The 15,261-nt window shown below is 43.7% G+C and overlaps 2 protein-coding genes across 3 annotated transcripts; one reads left to right on the top strand and one right to left on the bottom strand.

The window, feature by feature from the left end:
- Nucleotides 1-1,300: 1,300 nt before the first annotated feature.
- Nucleotides 1,301-9,136, bottom strand: dennd11 (DENN domain containing 11). Its single transcript, XM_050072427.1, has 9 exons — nucleotides 8,513-9,136; nucleotides 7,886-7,985; nucleotides 7,456-7,614; nucleotides 6,414-6,567; nucleotides 6,160-6,298; nucleotides 5,885-6,016; nucleotides 5,635-5,785; nucleotides 4,081-4,149; nucleotides 1,301-3,948 (listed from the first exon to the last, which is right to left on the bottom strand). Exons 1-9 carry the CDS (start codon nucleotides 8,955-8,957, stop codon nucleotides 3,753-3,755), a joined length of 1,545 nt encoding a protein of 514 aa, XP_049928384.1. The 5' UTR covers nucleotides 8,958-9,136; the 3' UTR covers nucleotides 1,301-3,752.
- Nucleotides 9,137-9,399: 263 nt separating this feature from the next.
- Nucleotides 9,400-14,923, top strand: wee2 (WEE2 oocyte meiosis inhibiting kinase). 2 transcript variants are annotated; one of them, XM_050072424.1, is made up of 12 exons: nucleotides 9,400-9,653; nucleotides 10,046-10,324; nucleotides 10,431-10,639; nucleotides 10,983-11,040; nucleotides 11,412-11,581; nucleotides 11,688-11,809; nucleotides 11,925-12,071; nucleotides 12,149-12,253; nucleotides 12,339-12,424; nucleotides 13,538-13,708; nucleotides 13,886-14,034; nucleotides 14,180-14,923. In XM_050072424.1, the coding sequence occupies exons 1-12, from the start codon at nucleotides 9,648-9,650 to the stop codon at nucleotides 14,343-14,345; spliced, it is 1,668 nt and encodes a 555-aa protein (XP_049928381.1). In that variant the 5' UTR covers nucleotides 9,400-9,647; the 3' UTR covers nucleotides 14,346-14,923. The 2 variants fall into 2 exon arrangements, with proteins under 2 accessions (XP_049928381.1, XP_049928380.1); XM_050072423.1 differs by having other exon boundaries at nucleotides 11,364-11,581.
- Nucleotides 14,924-15,261: the final 338 nt, after the last annotated feature.

The raw sequence follows: 15,261 nt of genomic DNA, 5'->3' as shown, positions 1-15,261 counted from the left end.
AGATGCCTGGTGTAGCTGAGGACTGCAGGTGTTTTTAGAGGGCAAAGTAAAAGTGATGCACAAGTTGTTACAGAAAGGAAAAGGGCAGGAAGGGCAGTCTGAAGCATGGGAGTGGAAACTAATATTTTGATGTGCTGCTACGTCAGCGTGGACCTTTTAAACATCAGTACTTTGAGCTTGCTGTGACTAGCTGAGCAACTGGGGCTAATAGCATATGGGTAAGTTAGATATAGATGAAGGAATATGGAAGAATAAAGGGGCGCGGCAGCATGCTGAATTTGTTGCGAATGCTCCAGACCTTGTACCAGGAGTTTGGCAGACTCCTTGGTTAGGCTGGGTCTGATCTGACAGATGGTGTCGGCAGCAAATCTGCAGGATTAAGCAAGTGGCTGCATCCTGCTGCTGCTGCAGGCCTCTTATCATATTTGGTTGTTGAGGAAAACAAAGGGAGCTCTCAGTTTTATTTTGGTTGTGTTATGTGTGGGGGGAAACATTCTGTAGGGGAATGAGAGTGGTTGAATAAGAATAGTACATTTACTAAAGTACAATTATGAGATACTTGTACTGTAAAATTACAATTTAATTATATTTTAGAGGGAAATATTGAACTAAATATTCCACTATATGTCACAGCTTTAATTTATTTATTTATTAGTTTGTATATTATTAAGATTCTGCTTTCAAAGATCAACTTAATTTAAATTTTAACATAAAATGTGATAAATTGTTTAAGGGGTACCCAGAGACTGTAAAAAAAAAAAAATGGATGTAGCCACCGTGACATTACTCATCAGTTTGTGGACTTCTGTTTTGAACCTTTAGTGCTGCATTTTGGTCATCGCCATCTTGGTTTTCTTGGCCAGAAGTGACCATATGACCATAGGTGGGCTGAATCTGACTCATAGACTTGAGACAGCATGTCACTCAAATCATCCTGGCTCTTAATTATGCATGAATATAAGCCTTAATAAAATGTAAATGGGTGAGTTGTATAAAAATGAACCCCCATACAGTTGTCATGAAGGGGGAATTAGCTACAGAGACCACAACTATTTTTGTATCAGGCTGTTAACATATATTTCTGCTGCAAATCTGGAAAAAAATGAGGAATGCTGAGGGAAGATGAATAACTCTTTTGTTCAGATCATCCTAAAAGTTGTTCTGTATCTTTAAAAGCAATGAAAGCAGTGATCCTGCTCAGCGAGAGGACAAAGAGAGGTGTAGGCAGAATAGGATTATGAAGGAAACATAGGAAAATAGTTATGCAAGGTTTGAAGCAGAGAATCAGACAACCCCAAAACTGTATCAAGGTTTTATTGTTTTACAATGGCAGTACAGTGAAATGAATGAACAGTTGCTCATGCTATTGATATCGTGTGTACATTACTGACATCTTTTACAGTGTTTCACATTAGTACAGCTGAAAGCTTATGTGTTATTCCGTGAATGCTCTTGATTTACATTACAATCAAGGAGGAAACAGTTACACTAACTGGATGTGTTGCTGCAGGTGTGCAATACTTTTGCTGTCTGACATTCAGTAGTGACACGCTGTACAAACGACTCGGTTTAGCTAATGCTGGTACATGTCTGTGAACGACTCCACAAAGAAGGCATTTTATACAGTGGTGTGTGTTGTGTATACATTCCCTTTTTACATTTAACATACACCTGTAAAGCAAACACCGTCAGAGGCGAGGAGTATAAACATCTTCTGACGAGGAAATACACCAGTCAGGGTTTCATGGGAGCACGTAAAGGCCATTCAGAAGTGCTTAGGAGAATGTACTTAATCTTTCAGCAAACACTGTTGACGTACACACAGTAATAAGTGAGTCACTTTGAGAAAATCACATTTCTTTAAGGCCCCATTTAAACAACAAAGCTTATGTTTCTCTTTCAATACTAGTTGCACTTTTTAATTTCTAAACCCACTCAGAAAACATTTTAGGGCATCATGTCAAAGGAAAGACCATCAGCAGTTCTCAATCTGGGGATCAGCCCCCGAAAGATCGTTTTAAGAATGTGATAATGTAATAAAAATGACAATTTGTAGACTAACGAAATGTATAAAAATGACTTGGCATTTTAGCTTGCATCAGGTGGAGGGGCGTGAGAAGCTGAGAACAATTATACTAAATTTATACGAGGCAAACATCAGCCTCATGTGTTCCAACATGGAACAAATTACCGCTCTGATTGGCAGCGTGATGAATTAAATAAACCAGTCTGCCAGGATAATTCAAAAGACACAGTTGGCTCATCTCGGGAGCTGGATTCACTCAATGGGACTGTGATGAAAAGACTGAGAGAAACCCTCAGCAGCACAGCCCTCACTGTGACCAACACCAGATTTCCAAAAACACAAAGAGATCTTTGTCAGGGACGCAGACAAGCGAAGAGGATCTCTTTGAAGCTGATCAACAAGAAAACTACAAACGGCTCCATCAAGGACTCTTCGCTCGACACGATCACAGAACATACACTGGCTTCCGTTGACGAACCAGCCTCTGGTTCGAGCCTGTATACAGTGCAACACACACACAAATCCCCTCCACGCCATAACCAATTACTGGCTCAGACTGTAAGACATAAACATAGCATAAAAAAAAGGTACAGTAAAGCATGATCACTGTGTGCATCAGGAAAAGTCCAGTGGTGGACATGGTGCAGCATTCATGATAAGTTAGTGGTACAGAGTCACATTCATTGACAGTTCAAGAACCTCAGTTGAAGGTAAAACAGCAACAAAAACACCTCCGTCACTTGCACTTTGACTGTGATCAAACACAGAGACACATTATCACATCTGCTTCATGTTGAAGGTGCATAAAGGTGAACAAAGTATTCAACAGCTTTTCTTTTCTCATTCTGAGTCAGCTCTAAAATTAATCATCCCCGTTATAAAAAGAGGATATCACACTTGTTGGTTTTTAATAAACATGTTTCACTTTTACCTCCTTTCAGTTGTGAAAGAAATAAACGCATACACGTGAAGAAGGCTGCTTTCAACTAACACAGACTCCTATTGCTTCCTTTTTGAAAGGCAAATTAAGTAGTCCAAAAGCTTTTGATTTACTACACAGAATCATCTGAGTGTGTTATTACAGCAGGATGAATTTGTTGCACATTATGACAGCTAGGATCTTCTATAAAAAATCTATTTGAAGCACACAAATTCATTTCCAGCAGTAAAATGTCCCCCCACGTAATATGGATCTTTTCTTCAGACAAGTGGACACCAAAGCTGCAGGACTGACAATGTTATCGTCATTGTGATGGGTGCAGTGGAGAACGACCAATCATCCCGCTGTGATGACCAGACCTGATTTAGACTTTCGTACTTTTATCCAGTGCTTCAGTCCCTGGCCACATCAGCTGGAGTCCAAGTCGAACAAGCGCACACAAGCAAATATTTCTGACAAAAAAACAGCACTGAGTGAGATAAGATGTGAATGGCTATAAGACCACGCAACTACCAAGCCGTACTGTCTGCTAGGCTGGTGTGTTTTTAGCCACTGTGGACCGGTGCACAAACGTTAAGTGTCCTCATCATCCGCGCTGTTTGGAAACAGTCTCCACAGGTCAGATGAGATACACACACACAGAGTTAAAAGAGACACCCAGGGGGGGACAGCAGGCGACAGATGAAAGTCCCAGGGTGGAGGCAGTGTCTTCGGTGTCTTGGTGTGTGTGGGCCTTGAAGGCACAAATATCCAGTGGCGTTCTGAGTTTCCCAGGCTGAGGGGGGCTCAGGGGCAGCAGAGGTTGTCTATTACCAGTGTGACGTCGATGCCGTACACCTCCAGCAGGTCGAGCAGGAAGGAGCGATCGCACTGGGGATCCAGCCCCATGGCCCTCACGTGCTCAGCGGTGAGGGTGGGATCGGCGCTCCCTGCTACGTCTGACAGGGTCTGGAAGATGCGGTTATTCAGCTCCATGAAGAAGCTAAGGCAGGATAAAAGACAAGACATTTATCATCACATTAAAATTAAGAAACCAACATAATAGTGTTACTCTCCTGACACCTACTGCCTGTAAGTACACAAGCAGCTGTAAATACACTTGTCAAGGACTCACAGAATGAAAAGATCCTCTTCATTTGACGTGCAGTCTCCATCCACCTCCTGAGAGTACATCAGCAATTGCCTGGGACAGAAAAGTCATCCATCATCATAAAATCTGAAACATATGATTGTGAAGGGGACCTACTGTGCTTATTTTCAGTATTTCAGTTAGCATGTAGTTGCATGTAGCAGTGTACTTGTAGCCAGGGAATGGCTATACCAGAGTATAGTAACACTTTCCATCACTAAAAAAATCTCCAATGAAAGCTTCTAAGCCAACATCTTTACAAGCCAACATGCCAGCAGGAATATGATACAAAATTATTTCCCTTAAATTAGCATGTAGCTGTATGTAGCAGTGTATGTGCAGCCAGAGAATGACTGTAATGTAATATGATCCAAAATTGGGGAGAAATTAAAAACATTAGGCATTACATGTTTCCCTGGCGTTAGCATGAAGCTACATGTAGCAGTGTAGGCTACATAATGTAAATACTTGCAGTGACATGCCTCAAGCAGATAACCATGTAAAGAAATCCATCCCAAGTTGATGACAGTTTGTCGAGAAAGTAGAAAAAGCGGCACTGAAAACCAAATATTCCGAGTATTGTGCTCATTTTCGGTGTTCCTACTAGATCATGTTTACATGCTTTAATGGCCAAAAAAAAAACACTTTGTTTTACCCATACTGTCTATACTGGAACATCTGTATTCACTCTCTGTCTAAGACACTCAGTTTTAGCGCCTGTTTCTTACACATTAAGCATTTAGACATGTTCCAGCAGGAATATGATCTGAAACTGGGGACAAACTAACACTGGCAACCAAGATTACATTGTTTTCCTGATGTTAGGAGCATGCTACATGAAGCAGTGTAATTGTACCGGAGTACAGTACTTTCCATCATTAAAAAATTACCAATAAAAGCTTCTAAGCCAACATCTTTACAAGCAGACATGTTCCAGCAGAAATACGATCCGAAATTATTTCCCTTACATTAGCATGTAGCTACATGTAGCAGTGTACTTGCAGCCAGGGAATGACTGTAATGGAGTATGATCCAAAATTGTGGAGAAATTAAAACATTAGAGATAACATGTTTCCCTGATGATGGCATGATGCTACATGTAGCAGTGTGAGCTACATAATGTAAACCCTTGCAGTAGTGTGTCTGGAGCAGACAGAAATCCATTACAAGCCGACGACAGTTTGTCGGGGAAGTAGAAAAAGTAACATTGGAAACCGAGTATTCCAGACAGTCTAATGCCTAAGGTTTTTGCTTACAGGGATTACTTTTACATATGTTTACCTGATTATTTGAAACTTTGGCCACATTTAATATGAACATCAGACATTGTAACATTATATAAATGACAGAAAAGACAGAAAAGCATTACAGGTTCTCTTTAAGGCCTTTAACTTTGCTCCTCAGTGATCAGTATTTATGAGTTTCCATGTTAATTTTCTAGCCTATTTTTTCTTATAACTGAACAAACTAATATTCAAAAACACTGACTCATGTATCCATTCAAAAATCAGACATGATTTTTTGCAGTGTGTAACATACCTCTGTTCGCTCAGTTTCCTGTACTTCTCCTTATCTGCTGCATTCAGTCGCAGCAGCGGCTGCAAATGGGTTCTGTGTGTTTTCACATTCTGGTTATCGACATAGACATCGTAGAGCTCCTTCTTCTCCTCAAAAATTTTCTCTGTGGTGCCTTAAAAATGAGAAAAACATGCTCATTCATAAGGAATCATTTCCATAAATTACAGATAGGCTAAATTAACCATTTTCATATTGTAAAAGCTTCACTCACAGGCCACATATGACATCTCTGTTTCCAGGGCAGTGATGTCAGCTATGTTGATGTAGAAGAAAGGCCGTAATTCGGGCACAGAGACACCAATTCCAGGTAAAGAGACGTTGGCCAGGCAGCAACAGCAATACACTGAAGGAGCACAAGAACACAGGAAATGAAACGTCTATGTGACAACACTGAGGTTGCAACAACAGTACTTTTATTACATCCTGAAATGTTTGTGTTGAGAAAAACGGTGTAAGTGTGTGTGAGCATGTGTTTGAGCTTCTCACCCCTGTAGCAGACCACACCTACAGGTGGAGGGGAGAAGATGAGGATGCGTTTCCTAAGCAGTGCGAACTTCCACAGCACCATTATGTGCTCCCCGAAAAACTGGATGAACTGGGACATGCAGCCAGCTGGGTGGGTGATCTGCAGGGAGGAAAAAATGACAATATGTTTTGTTGTTGTTGTTGTTGTTGTTGTTGTTGTTGTTGAGAAAATCTACCATCACCAACATTATAACTGCGCTCTGCTGCTTTCACACCTTCATTTCTGGGTGCATACAGCGGTTGATGGTGGTAACACTCCAGGTCGGGCAAGCGGTGACCAGACCATTTCCTGCGGGGGGAAGGACAGCCTTCTTATCCTCATAGAAGGCCTCCAGTGGAGAGTACTGGCCCGGACACTGCAACTGGTGTCTACACGGAAATCACAGGAGGAAGAGGGGGAGGAGAAAAGAGGAAGAAGAATCATGTCAATGAGCAGATAAGCTTGCTTTAAGTGTTAAACACATTATGCATATTCATGATCTGTCACTGTGGCTCGAGCTTGCATCTGGAGGTATTCACTCCATCACTGTTTGTTATTGTGTGGACACATTGTGTATTCAGTATCAGACACTATTTAGGTCATCAATAATGCACGATTACAGATGGGCTTGGTTAGTAACCATCACTTGTTTTGAAACTGCATTGTGGGATCATTTGAGGCCGCTCGCATTACATAAACACCACTTTCCTATTTATTTTGACCACTTCAACCATTCAGTACTCATGCTTAACATATTTCTAAACCATTTGAGGCATCTGCTCGCTACTGTCGAGCGGCTGCAATAAAAAAGCCACAGTAACCACACTCCGTTTAGATTAATTCAGATCTACTTGTATCTGGTGGCAGCCTGAGCCATCTGTATTTGTAAGCTGAAACTGTAGCTGTGTCGTATATTTATACATAGTCAATGCGGAGATAAGCTTTCGTGAGAGGACTGAAGCAGAAGAGCAGAGTTACTGAGGAGAAGAGAGGCTGTCAAGGCTTCTTCCACTTCCGTGCTTAGACTTCATACAAAAACTGCATGTAAATGGGCTCCTGTGACGATCGCTGTAACCGGGACTCTGGGTTCATGTTTAATAGATGAGAACGGTTTTAACAAAGAAGCAGGGAGGTAGGCACATTAAGAGAAACCTGTAAAGAGGGTCGGGGGAGAAATAAATAAGGTAAACAGAATACAAATAGGGTGGTGCAAAGGGGACAAAATACGCAAAAACAAGGACAGAAAGAAAAAGACTGACACACTCAACACGCCTTACCTGACTTGGTTCTCAAGGAAGTGCATGTAGCGGTAAAGCACAGTGTAGGAGGGAGACAGAATTCCCACAGACTTCATCCTCGCTCCTCGCTCCAGCTCACTCTCCACAGGCATGTTGGCAAAACAGGCGAGCCCAAAGTAACATCCTTTACGGAAATATCTGGCCAAAGGCAAAACAAAGATCGGGGGTAAACATGCAGTGACAGATTTCTGACAGGCAGTGGTGTAGTGGCAGATGATAAGGTGAGAGTATCTCTACATTTTTTTTGGCTGATAGGTGGGTGTGCTGTTAATGGCCAAAAAAAAGGTGGGTACACCCTGTATACCTACGTATGCCATCCACTACACCACTGAACAAACCTATATTCAATATTTAAAGACTGGATTTCATGCTTCCAGATGGTTCTGGGGGGGTAAGTGAGGGTACGTACATGAAGTCATTGGTGACCCGATGGGAACCGCTGGCCATCGACTTGAATTCAACTCCGTCTAGGTTGATGTCATGAGGCAGGCACCACTCTACCATATTCCCTGTCATCCGCAAACACACAAAACAAACCATCATGTCACTTCCCATTGTGTCCACTTTCACCTTGGCCACTTCCCCTAATTCTGTATTTCAGCCATGTACTAGCAGGAGGTCACGGACAGCAGGAAGGCACTGACTCAGCTACTGTAACTATCTATACAATGACCTCCTCCATAAGAAGCTGGTCATCCTGGTCTTGTGTTTTTTTGTTCTGGTGGAATACTTGGATACAAGCACTGGCAAGCCAGATCAGGAATGTGTTTTCTTTGGAAAGGTTGGCTGATAAAAATAAGGATTATAATTATGTGGGCTGATTGTGAATCTCTTTAATAGGGCCTTGACATTTGAAATGTTTGACAACCCCACCTAGGCTGATATCATACACCCTTCACCTGCATGACTCAGTATAATGCCCCAAAGCACATCACACATTTCAAGATAATAGACATAATTTTTGGAAATTTAGATTTCTAGTGTATAAGTGAGAATCTTAAACATAAGATGGTTTTGCTGCAATCTGATTGTTTACCTGATCTTGTATCAAAGGTAACCACAAACACAGCCACGATCTGGTCCTTCTCCTCCCACTGATCCCTCACCGAGAGGCCGCCGGGGAAGGGAACATTACGATCTGTACCGAGAGGCTCCGGGCGCTCCCACCCGTGAACAGAGAGCTCTGTTCGCGGACGGCCCGGGCTTCCGTTCCCGCTGGCAACAACAGCTGTCACATTCCTCGTCGGGGTGCAGGTGATGGTGGCGGCGGTGGTGTTGGTGGCGGTGGTACTGTCGCTGCTCCACCCAGTACCAGCGGCGGTGCCCGTCGGTTTCGGCCGCCCGGTTGGCTGCGAAGTTTTCACCGCCGGTGCGTCCTCCTCCCGCGGCGGCGCAGGCGGTGGCGGTGCCGCCTGGTTCGGATCGCTCGGTGGGATTTCCTCCCAGTCCAGCAGCGGGGCTCGGTCCGACTTCTCCACCATGGTGGTGCTGCTGCTGCCTCAGAGGACTCCGGGAAAGGGGGGTAAAATATGACAAAAGTCCGCTGTCCGGTTGAAACGAGCTCACTGAACACGCTGCTGGAGCCGGATCATGGTTTCCTGCTGCTCGCTGGGTTGTTTTCTATGTATTTGTAAGCGTGTCACATCCACTGACGGGCTGCTTTTCCTCCGCCTGTCTCACTGTTTTGATGACGTTGCGGACTTCCGCCCACGTGTCTATATTACTATTTCATGCAGTGACCTAATTCTGGTTATTATGGGCTGTTTATTTTTGCCCATAATATTTCATATTCTTAGTACATTCATATCTTTAATGTGATAGTTGTACTGTAGTCTATTAAATGTCCCTTTATGGTGTTTTTTATATTATTTACTTTTACTTTAAATGTGAATTTGTATTTTTTGTGTGTGTGTGTGTGTGTGTGTGTGTGTGTGTGTGTGTAATAAACAGATAGATTCCCTCTGTTTTTATTTTATTTTAACACCATATAAAATATTTTATGCATTTAGCTGCCATTTTAAAGTCAGGTGAGTGGTTTACGAACACTTCAGCCAATCAGAGAGCTGGATGTGTTCACCTGGTGGCATTATGGGTGGCATAGTTTATTTAAACAGGAAGCTACTGACATCCAAGACGCGAAATTCAGGCGTGGTGAGGGTGGGAGATGCCACATGTTCGTGAGTACACGTGATAAACACACATTATCACTCAAACTTAAATTACATACTGATTTGTGTGTTTATGGCCACTATGTGAAGGAATTGTCCTACATGATTTTGATTTATAAAAAAAAATTCAGTAAGTAATGTTGGCTTTCTGATTAAATTATGGGACTTGAGGCCCTTGGTGTGTCAGGGCCTGATGTGGTATTGGGAGTCAACAGTGATGTAGGTCTACTAGTGTAGAGATTTGAGTATAACTTGCAACACACAGGCTTTGTTTCCTCTCAACTTCCTAAAGAGACTTTAAATGAAGGCCTCATAATCTAATGCCATCAGCCCCAGGGTATTCTTGCTCTTTAAGTCAAATGTGGGTCAAGGATTTCACATTAACCTCTGTCAAAACCCAGGCCCCAGGCATGGCGACGTTGTTTGACGAGATCAGCCATCAGCTGGACTTCTCTAGCTGTGAAGAAGAGGGGAGCAGCAGTGACAACAGCTCTGATGACTGCACCTCCAGAATCCGCAGCCCCAGGATCCACAACCCCAGCTCTGCGTGCAGGACGCCCAGCATCCAACGCCACCGCAGCAGAAGCAACACCCTATGTTCCCCTGTGCAGTGCACCAGCCCCATACCTTATGCTTCCTGGAGGAAACTGAGGCTTTGTGACTCTCCCAGTACCCCCAAGGTGAGGAATAATTCAGTCCTTAATGTGCCACTGTGGTTTCAGATGTTAACCAGTGTAACTTCAGTGGGATGAGCATTGAATTTCGTTCTTTTTTTCCACCCTGCAGAGCCTGTTATCGAAGTCGTCCCAGCCTTGCTCCAGCACTAAGATAGGTCGTCCTCAGAGGACCCTGCGTTTTGCCTCATCTGCTGCTAACCTCATCCAGGCACCCTCTGTCAACGTGAATCCTTTCACCCCTGAAGCAGTCCGCAGGAGCAGCGAGCAGCAGTGGAAGAGCTGTTGTAGGAGTGATGATGACGATGATTATGGACGCAGGTAACTATGGTTTTAAGCTGTATTTGACATCTGTAAGGGTGGGATAATAAGGGATAATGTGTGAAAAGTTGTCCAAATGTGTAATTTAGAACATCTCGCATCACAGTTTTCACTCTTTATGATGTAGGTGTCACAATAAGAGCTATTTTTAAACCGCAAGCATTTAAATATCTTCATTGGTTGGTAGATTTCCCACACAGTGCGCTGAAGGTGAAGATGAAATAGTTTGAATTATTCTTCTTTCTGTTTTTAGCGCCCTTACGCACAGACCTGACTTTTTAATCCCTTATAAGTGCAGCTGTGTTCAGAGTATATAAGTCTAAAGGCGCTTTTCATCTTTCAGGTTGAAACACAGCCTGGCGTCATCTGAGGAGGATGATGAAGCCTTTCTCCCACCAAAGGTACAACTATTTTTGTCAGTGCTTTCTCTGGTGGATGTAACCCTCCCTCTCAGATGCTTCTGATATGATTTCATCATCAGGCTTTGTCATCTTCATCTGCCTCCTCGCTTCTTGTTTTGTCCAAAATTACATGCTGCCAGTCCCACTTCCGGGATTTCTCTAAGGAATCTCCAACAAAAAAGATCCGTCAGAGTCTTCACAGTACCGCTTCCTCGTGGAAGTGCTACCATATTTGGTGACGCATCAATTGAAAACCCCCCGGTTCCTCCTGGCTGTAATCAAACTCGGGACTGAGCTCTGTGACGTGTGTGTTCTTTCTTTAGAAATGTCTCTGGTTTTACCACAAGGCCCTCCGTCTGTTTATCTGGCAGAGGCGTGCTGTCCAGGCCCTCATGCTGTCACGCTATGAGAGTGAGTTCCTGGAGCTGGAGTGCATCGGTGTAGGCGAGTTTGGGGCCGTTTACAAGTGTGTGAAGAGGCTGGATGGTTGCTTGTACGCCATTAAACGCTCTCGCCGACCCCTGGCGGGCTCTGCCAATGAGTGAGTCAGCAGCATGACACTCTTTGTGCCAGAGACAGATCTGTCCACTTTATTTTTTTTGCCTGAATTGATCACATTTCTCTTTGACAATTTTATGTCCCCTCAGGCAGCTGGCCCTCAAAGAGGTGTATGCACATGCTGTTCTTGGGCACCACCCACACGTCGTTCGCTATTATTCAGCATGGGCAGAAGACGATCACATGATTATTCAGAATGAATACTGTGATGGTAGGCTCCACCTTACCAACAAAAGCACTGTTTAGCAAGACTAAATATTCCAAACATCTTTATGTGAGTCAGATTGAATGATGTGGCTTTGATACTGTTAATTTGTGGGTGCCAGGTGGAAGTCTCAGCGATGTCATTGTGAAGAAGGAGAGGCAGGGTGAGCTGTTCTCAGAGGCCGAGTTGAAAGATCTGCTCTTACAAGTGTCGATGGGGCTGAAATACATCCACAGCTCAGGCCTCGTACACCTGGACCTCAAACCAAGTAAGTCCAAGTCCTCAGTTTGCATTTCTTGTATTGTCTGAACATAAAGTCTCTTGCCTTATTTCAACTCGTTTTAGGTAATATATTCATTTGCCAGCGCCCCAGCACAAGTGCAGCAGGTGAAGGGGAGAGTGAGGAGGAAGATGACCGAAGCACTTCAGCCGGAGTCATTTACAAAATTGGTATTGTATATTTAATGTTGGATACATTTCTTTCTAATGTTTTTGTTTTTTGTTTGCTGTCAAGTGTTATTCCTGTTTTCTGCAGGGGACCTTGGTCATGTGACATCAACCAAAAGTCCTCAAGTTGAGGAAGGGGACAGCCGCTTTCTGGCAACTGAGGTCCTGCATGAGGTAAGTGTCGCACAACTAAAGGTCCAGTGTGTAGGATTTAGCGGCTTCTTAGTAGCAATGGTATATAACATTCATAGCTATGTTTTCATTATTTTATGATCACCTGAAAATAAGAATCATTGTGTTTTTGTTACCTTAGAATGAGCCCTTTAAATCTACATACAGAGCAGGTTCTCTTACATGGAGTCCACCATGCTGCAAACACAGACTGTAGATTGGGACATTCGCGATTTTGCATGGGCCACCATAGTTTAAAGCTTTGCTCAGGCCCAAAAAATAAGGTCCCACCATGAATCTGCACAGTTTCTGTCCATGTTCAACCAAGGTCCAAACCATGGCAGCAGTTTTGGGCCTGAGCTTGATTAAAAAAAAAACAAACAGAATCTCTACTGTAAAAAATAGATATGTTTTTGATGTTGTAATATTTATTTGAAGCTTCGGGCTGACATGTTTCCTCGCACCACGTCTCCTTCCCTTCTTCTCTTCTTTCTGTTATTACAGTCATCTGCTGCCAGCTCTGTGTCCCACACACAGCGGGTTCAGCAGAGCAGGCTGCGCCCCTCAATGCGTGTTCGACTCTGAGATGATGAGCACTGTTCTCCACTGCATGTTGTGCATATCTCTGTCTGTGATGGGGAGTCAGAAGCAAACACACACTGTCAACTCCCTCGATTCTCCACTATATTGGCCCGTTGTTCTGCTCTCTATCACGGTCCCCCCTCTTTCTCTCTTTCCCTCTTGATTCAGTCCAGTGTAACTCCTGGCATTTACACCTGAGAGGACAGACCAGTAAATTGGCAAAGCCTGACCCAGTTAAAGTCTGGAGAAATATTGAAAAATTACGACCCTGGGGCCCAATTTGGTGCGAGCAGATAATGCTCTACCATAGCTCTGCTACATGCTTGGTACACAGGAGAAGTTTCAGTTCTGCAACCTCACCGCTAGATGTCACTAAATCCCACACAATACACCTTTAAAGGAGGAGGAAAGTAGGCCTAAGGGTCTGAGCTGGTTGCACCTCACTGTAGGTTTAAAGACTAAATCAAACATTCAGAGGTCCAACTGTATTTGCATTGTTTTCATGTTCATATTAGCTGTCTCTCTGCCTCATAGGATTACAGCCACTTGCCCAAAGCTGACATCTTTGCTCTGGGCCTTACGGTTCTGCTGGCAGCTGGCGCGCCTCCTCTGCCTCAAAATGGAGATGAGTGGCACAGTCTCAGAGAGGGGCAGCTCCCTAAACTACCAAAAGAGCTATCCCCTCCCTTCAGAGGCCTGCTTCAGGTACTCTTATTTCTGGGCTGATCCTCTTTTTCTTAAGTTGTTTGAATATGTAAATCCAATAAAGAGATTAACCTTTTAGCTGCTACCTGTATGAATGCCATTTTATGTAGTGACAGACACTTAAATCACTCTTGTCACAAGCATAGATTGTGAAAATACCTGTCGTCTTTGCTTCAGTCGTTGCTGGATCCAGACCTGACGAAGCGGCCATCTGCCAGGGAGCTTTGCAAGCACACGATCTTGAGGCAGGAGAGGACTGGGGTGGTGGCTGCTCAGCTACGCAGACAGCTCAATGAAGAGAAGTTCAGGACAGCCATGCTTGAAAAGTAAGAGTAAAAACATAGAGGATAATTTAACCAGCATTAACAGTTCTGGGTTTCAGGCCCCTGTCTTTGTCATCGTTCATTCATTTTTAATACTCACATGCTGGTTCCAGTTAGTAGCATTCACTTATTTCCATTTTCTCCACAGGGAACTCCAGGAGGCTCGTCAGGCAGCTTTGTCACCCAAGCAGAGCCTCCTCCCTGGGCTGAAACCCACTGTTAAGATGGGGTCTATGCCCAAAGCAGGAAGGAGGCTTGTTGGTGGGAAGACTGCGCGATCCATGAGCTTTGGTTGCACGGGATATGGAGTCTGATTGGATGTTGTGAGGCCCATATGCCTGTCCTTTTTGCTCTGATATGCAACTCCTTCTGTAACCAGGCTGTGGTAACAATGTAGCATGTCTAAATGACCTATACAGCAAGGATTTAGTTGGAACTGATTGAAATAACTGAGCGGATGGAGTGAAATTGTAAAATATGCAGACAGGGGGAGTGAGACTGGTTTATCGCAAGTGGAAGTGGTGAGAGAAGTTGTGGGTGACTGTGGGGCTGTGATTGTAGTGTCTAGTGGACTGAGCAGTGTGAAGCTGTTCCGGCCACAGACTGGCGATCTCCCCCTTGTCCCCCTGCTCTTCCTCTCGTCTCTTCTCCTCCTCCTCCATGAGCATCCTGAAAGCCTCTTTCTCACTGGCCAGCCGCTCATACTCCTGCAGAGCGATATGAGTGTTCATAAGGGTGCAAAGCTGTGGACAGCATTGGTTTTAAAGGACTAATCTGCATAACTCAAACACTTTCAGTGATTTTCTGGCTGAGGGGAGTTGTTGATGCTGCATATCAATCAAGGACTTGTTTTTTTTTTTAACTGTAAATAAACATTTTAATCATTTTTATCAGATGGGCTTCTTTTTTTTAGTGGGATTAGCCCTGCAACTCTTACTCCAATGGTGTACATAATAATCAAAAAAGCACATTCAGTTGGACAAAACCACATGGGGAATTTCCAGTGCTGTGTTGCTCTTCTTATCTAGAACTGCAGCCAACTGTGACTGAAGTCAAACAGTGAAGTAGGGTGGACTTACGTGTGACACCACACGCAAATTCAATGTTTTTGAAGCAGGTCATGTGAAAACAATGTTTATGACAATACTTTGCTTAATATTCCATGGTACCTTGCGTAATGTAGGTATTTTACACCAGGTCAAATCCACTCAAGGTTACTATAACGTAAGC

This window comes from Epinephelus moara, chromosome 20, assembly GCF_006386435.1.
Source record: "Epinephelus moara isolate mb chromosome 20, YSFRI_EMoa_1.0, whole genome shotgun sequence".
Classification (NCBI taxonomy): domain Eukaryota; kingdom Metazoa; phylum Chordata; class Actinopteri; order Perciformes; family Serranidae; genus Epinephelus; species Epinephelus moara.
The sequence above is the reverse complement of the archived record's forward strand: the minus strand, read 5'-3'. Positions and strand labels throughout refer to the sequence as shown.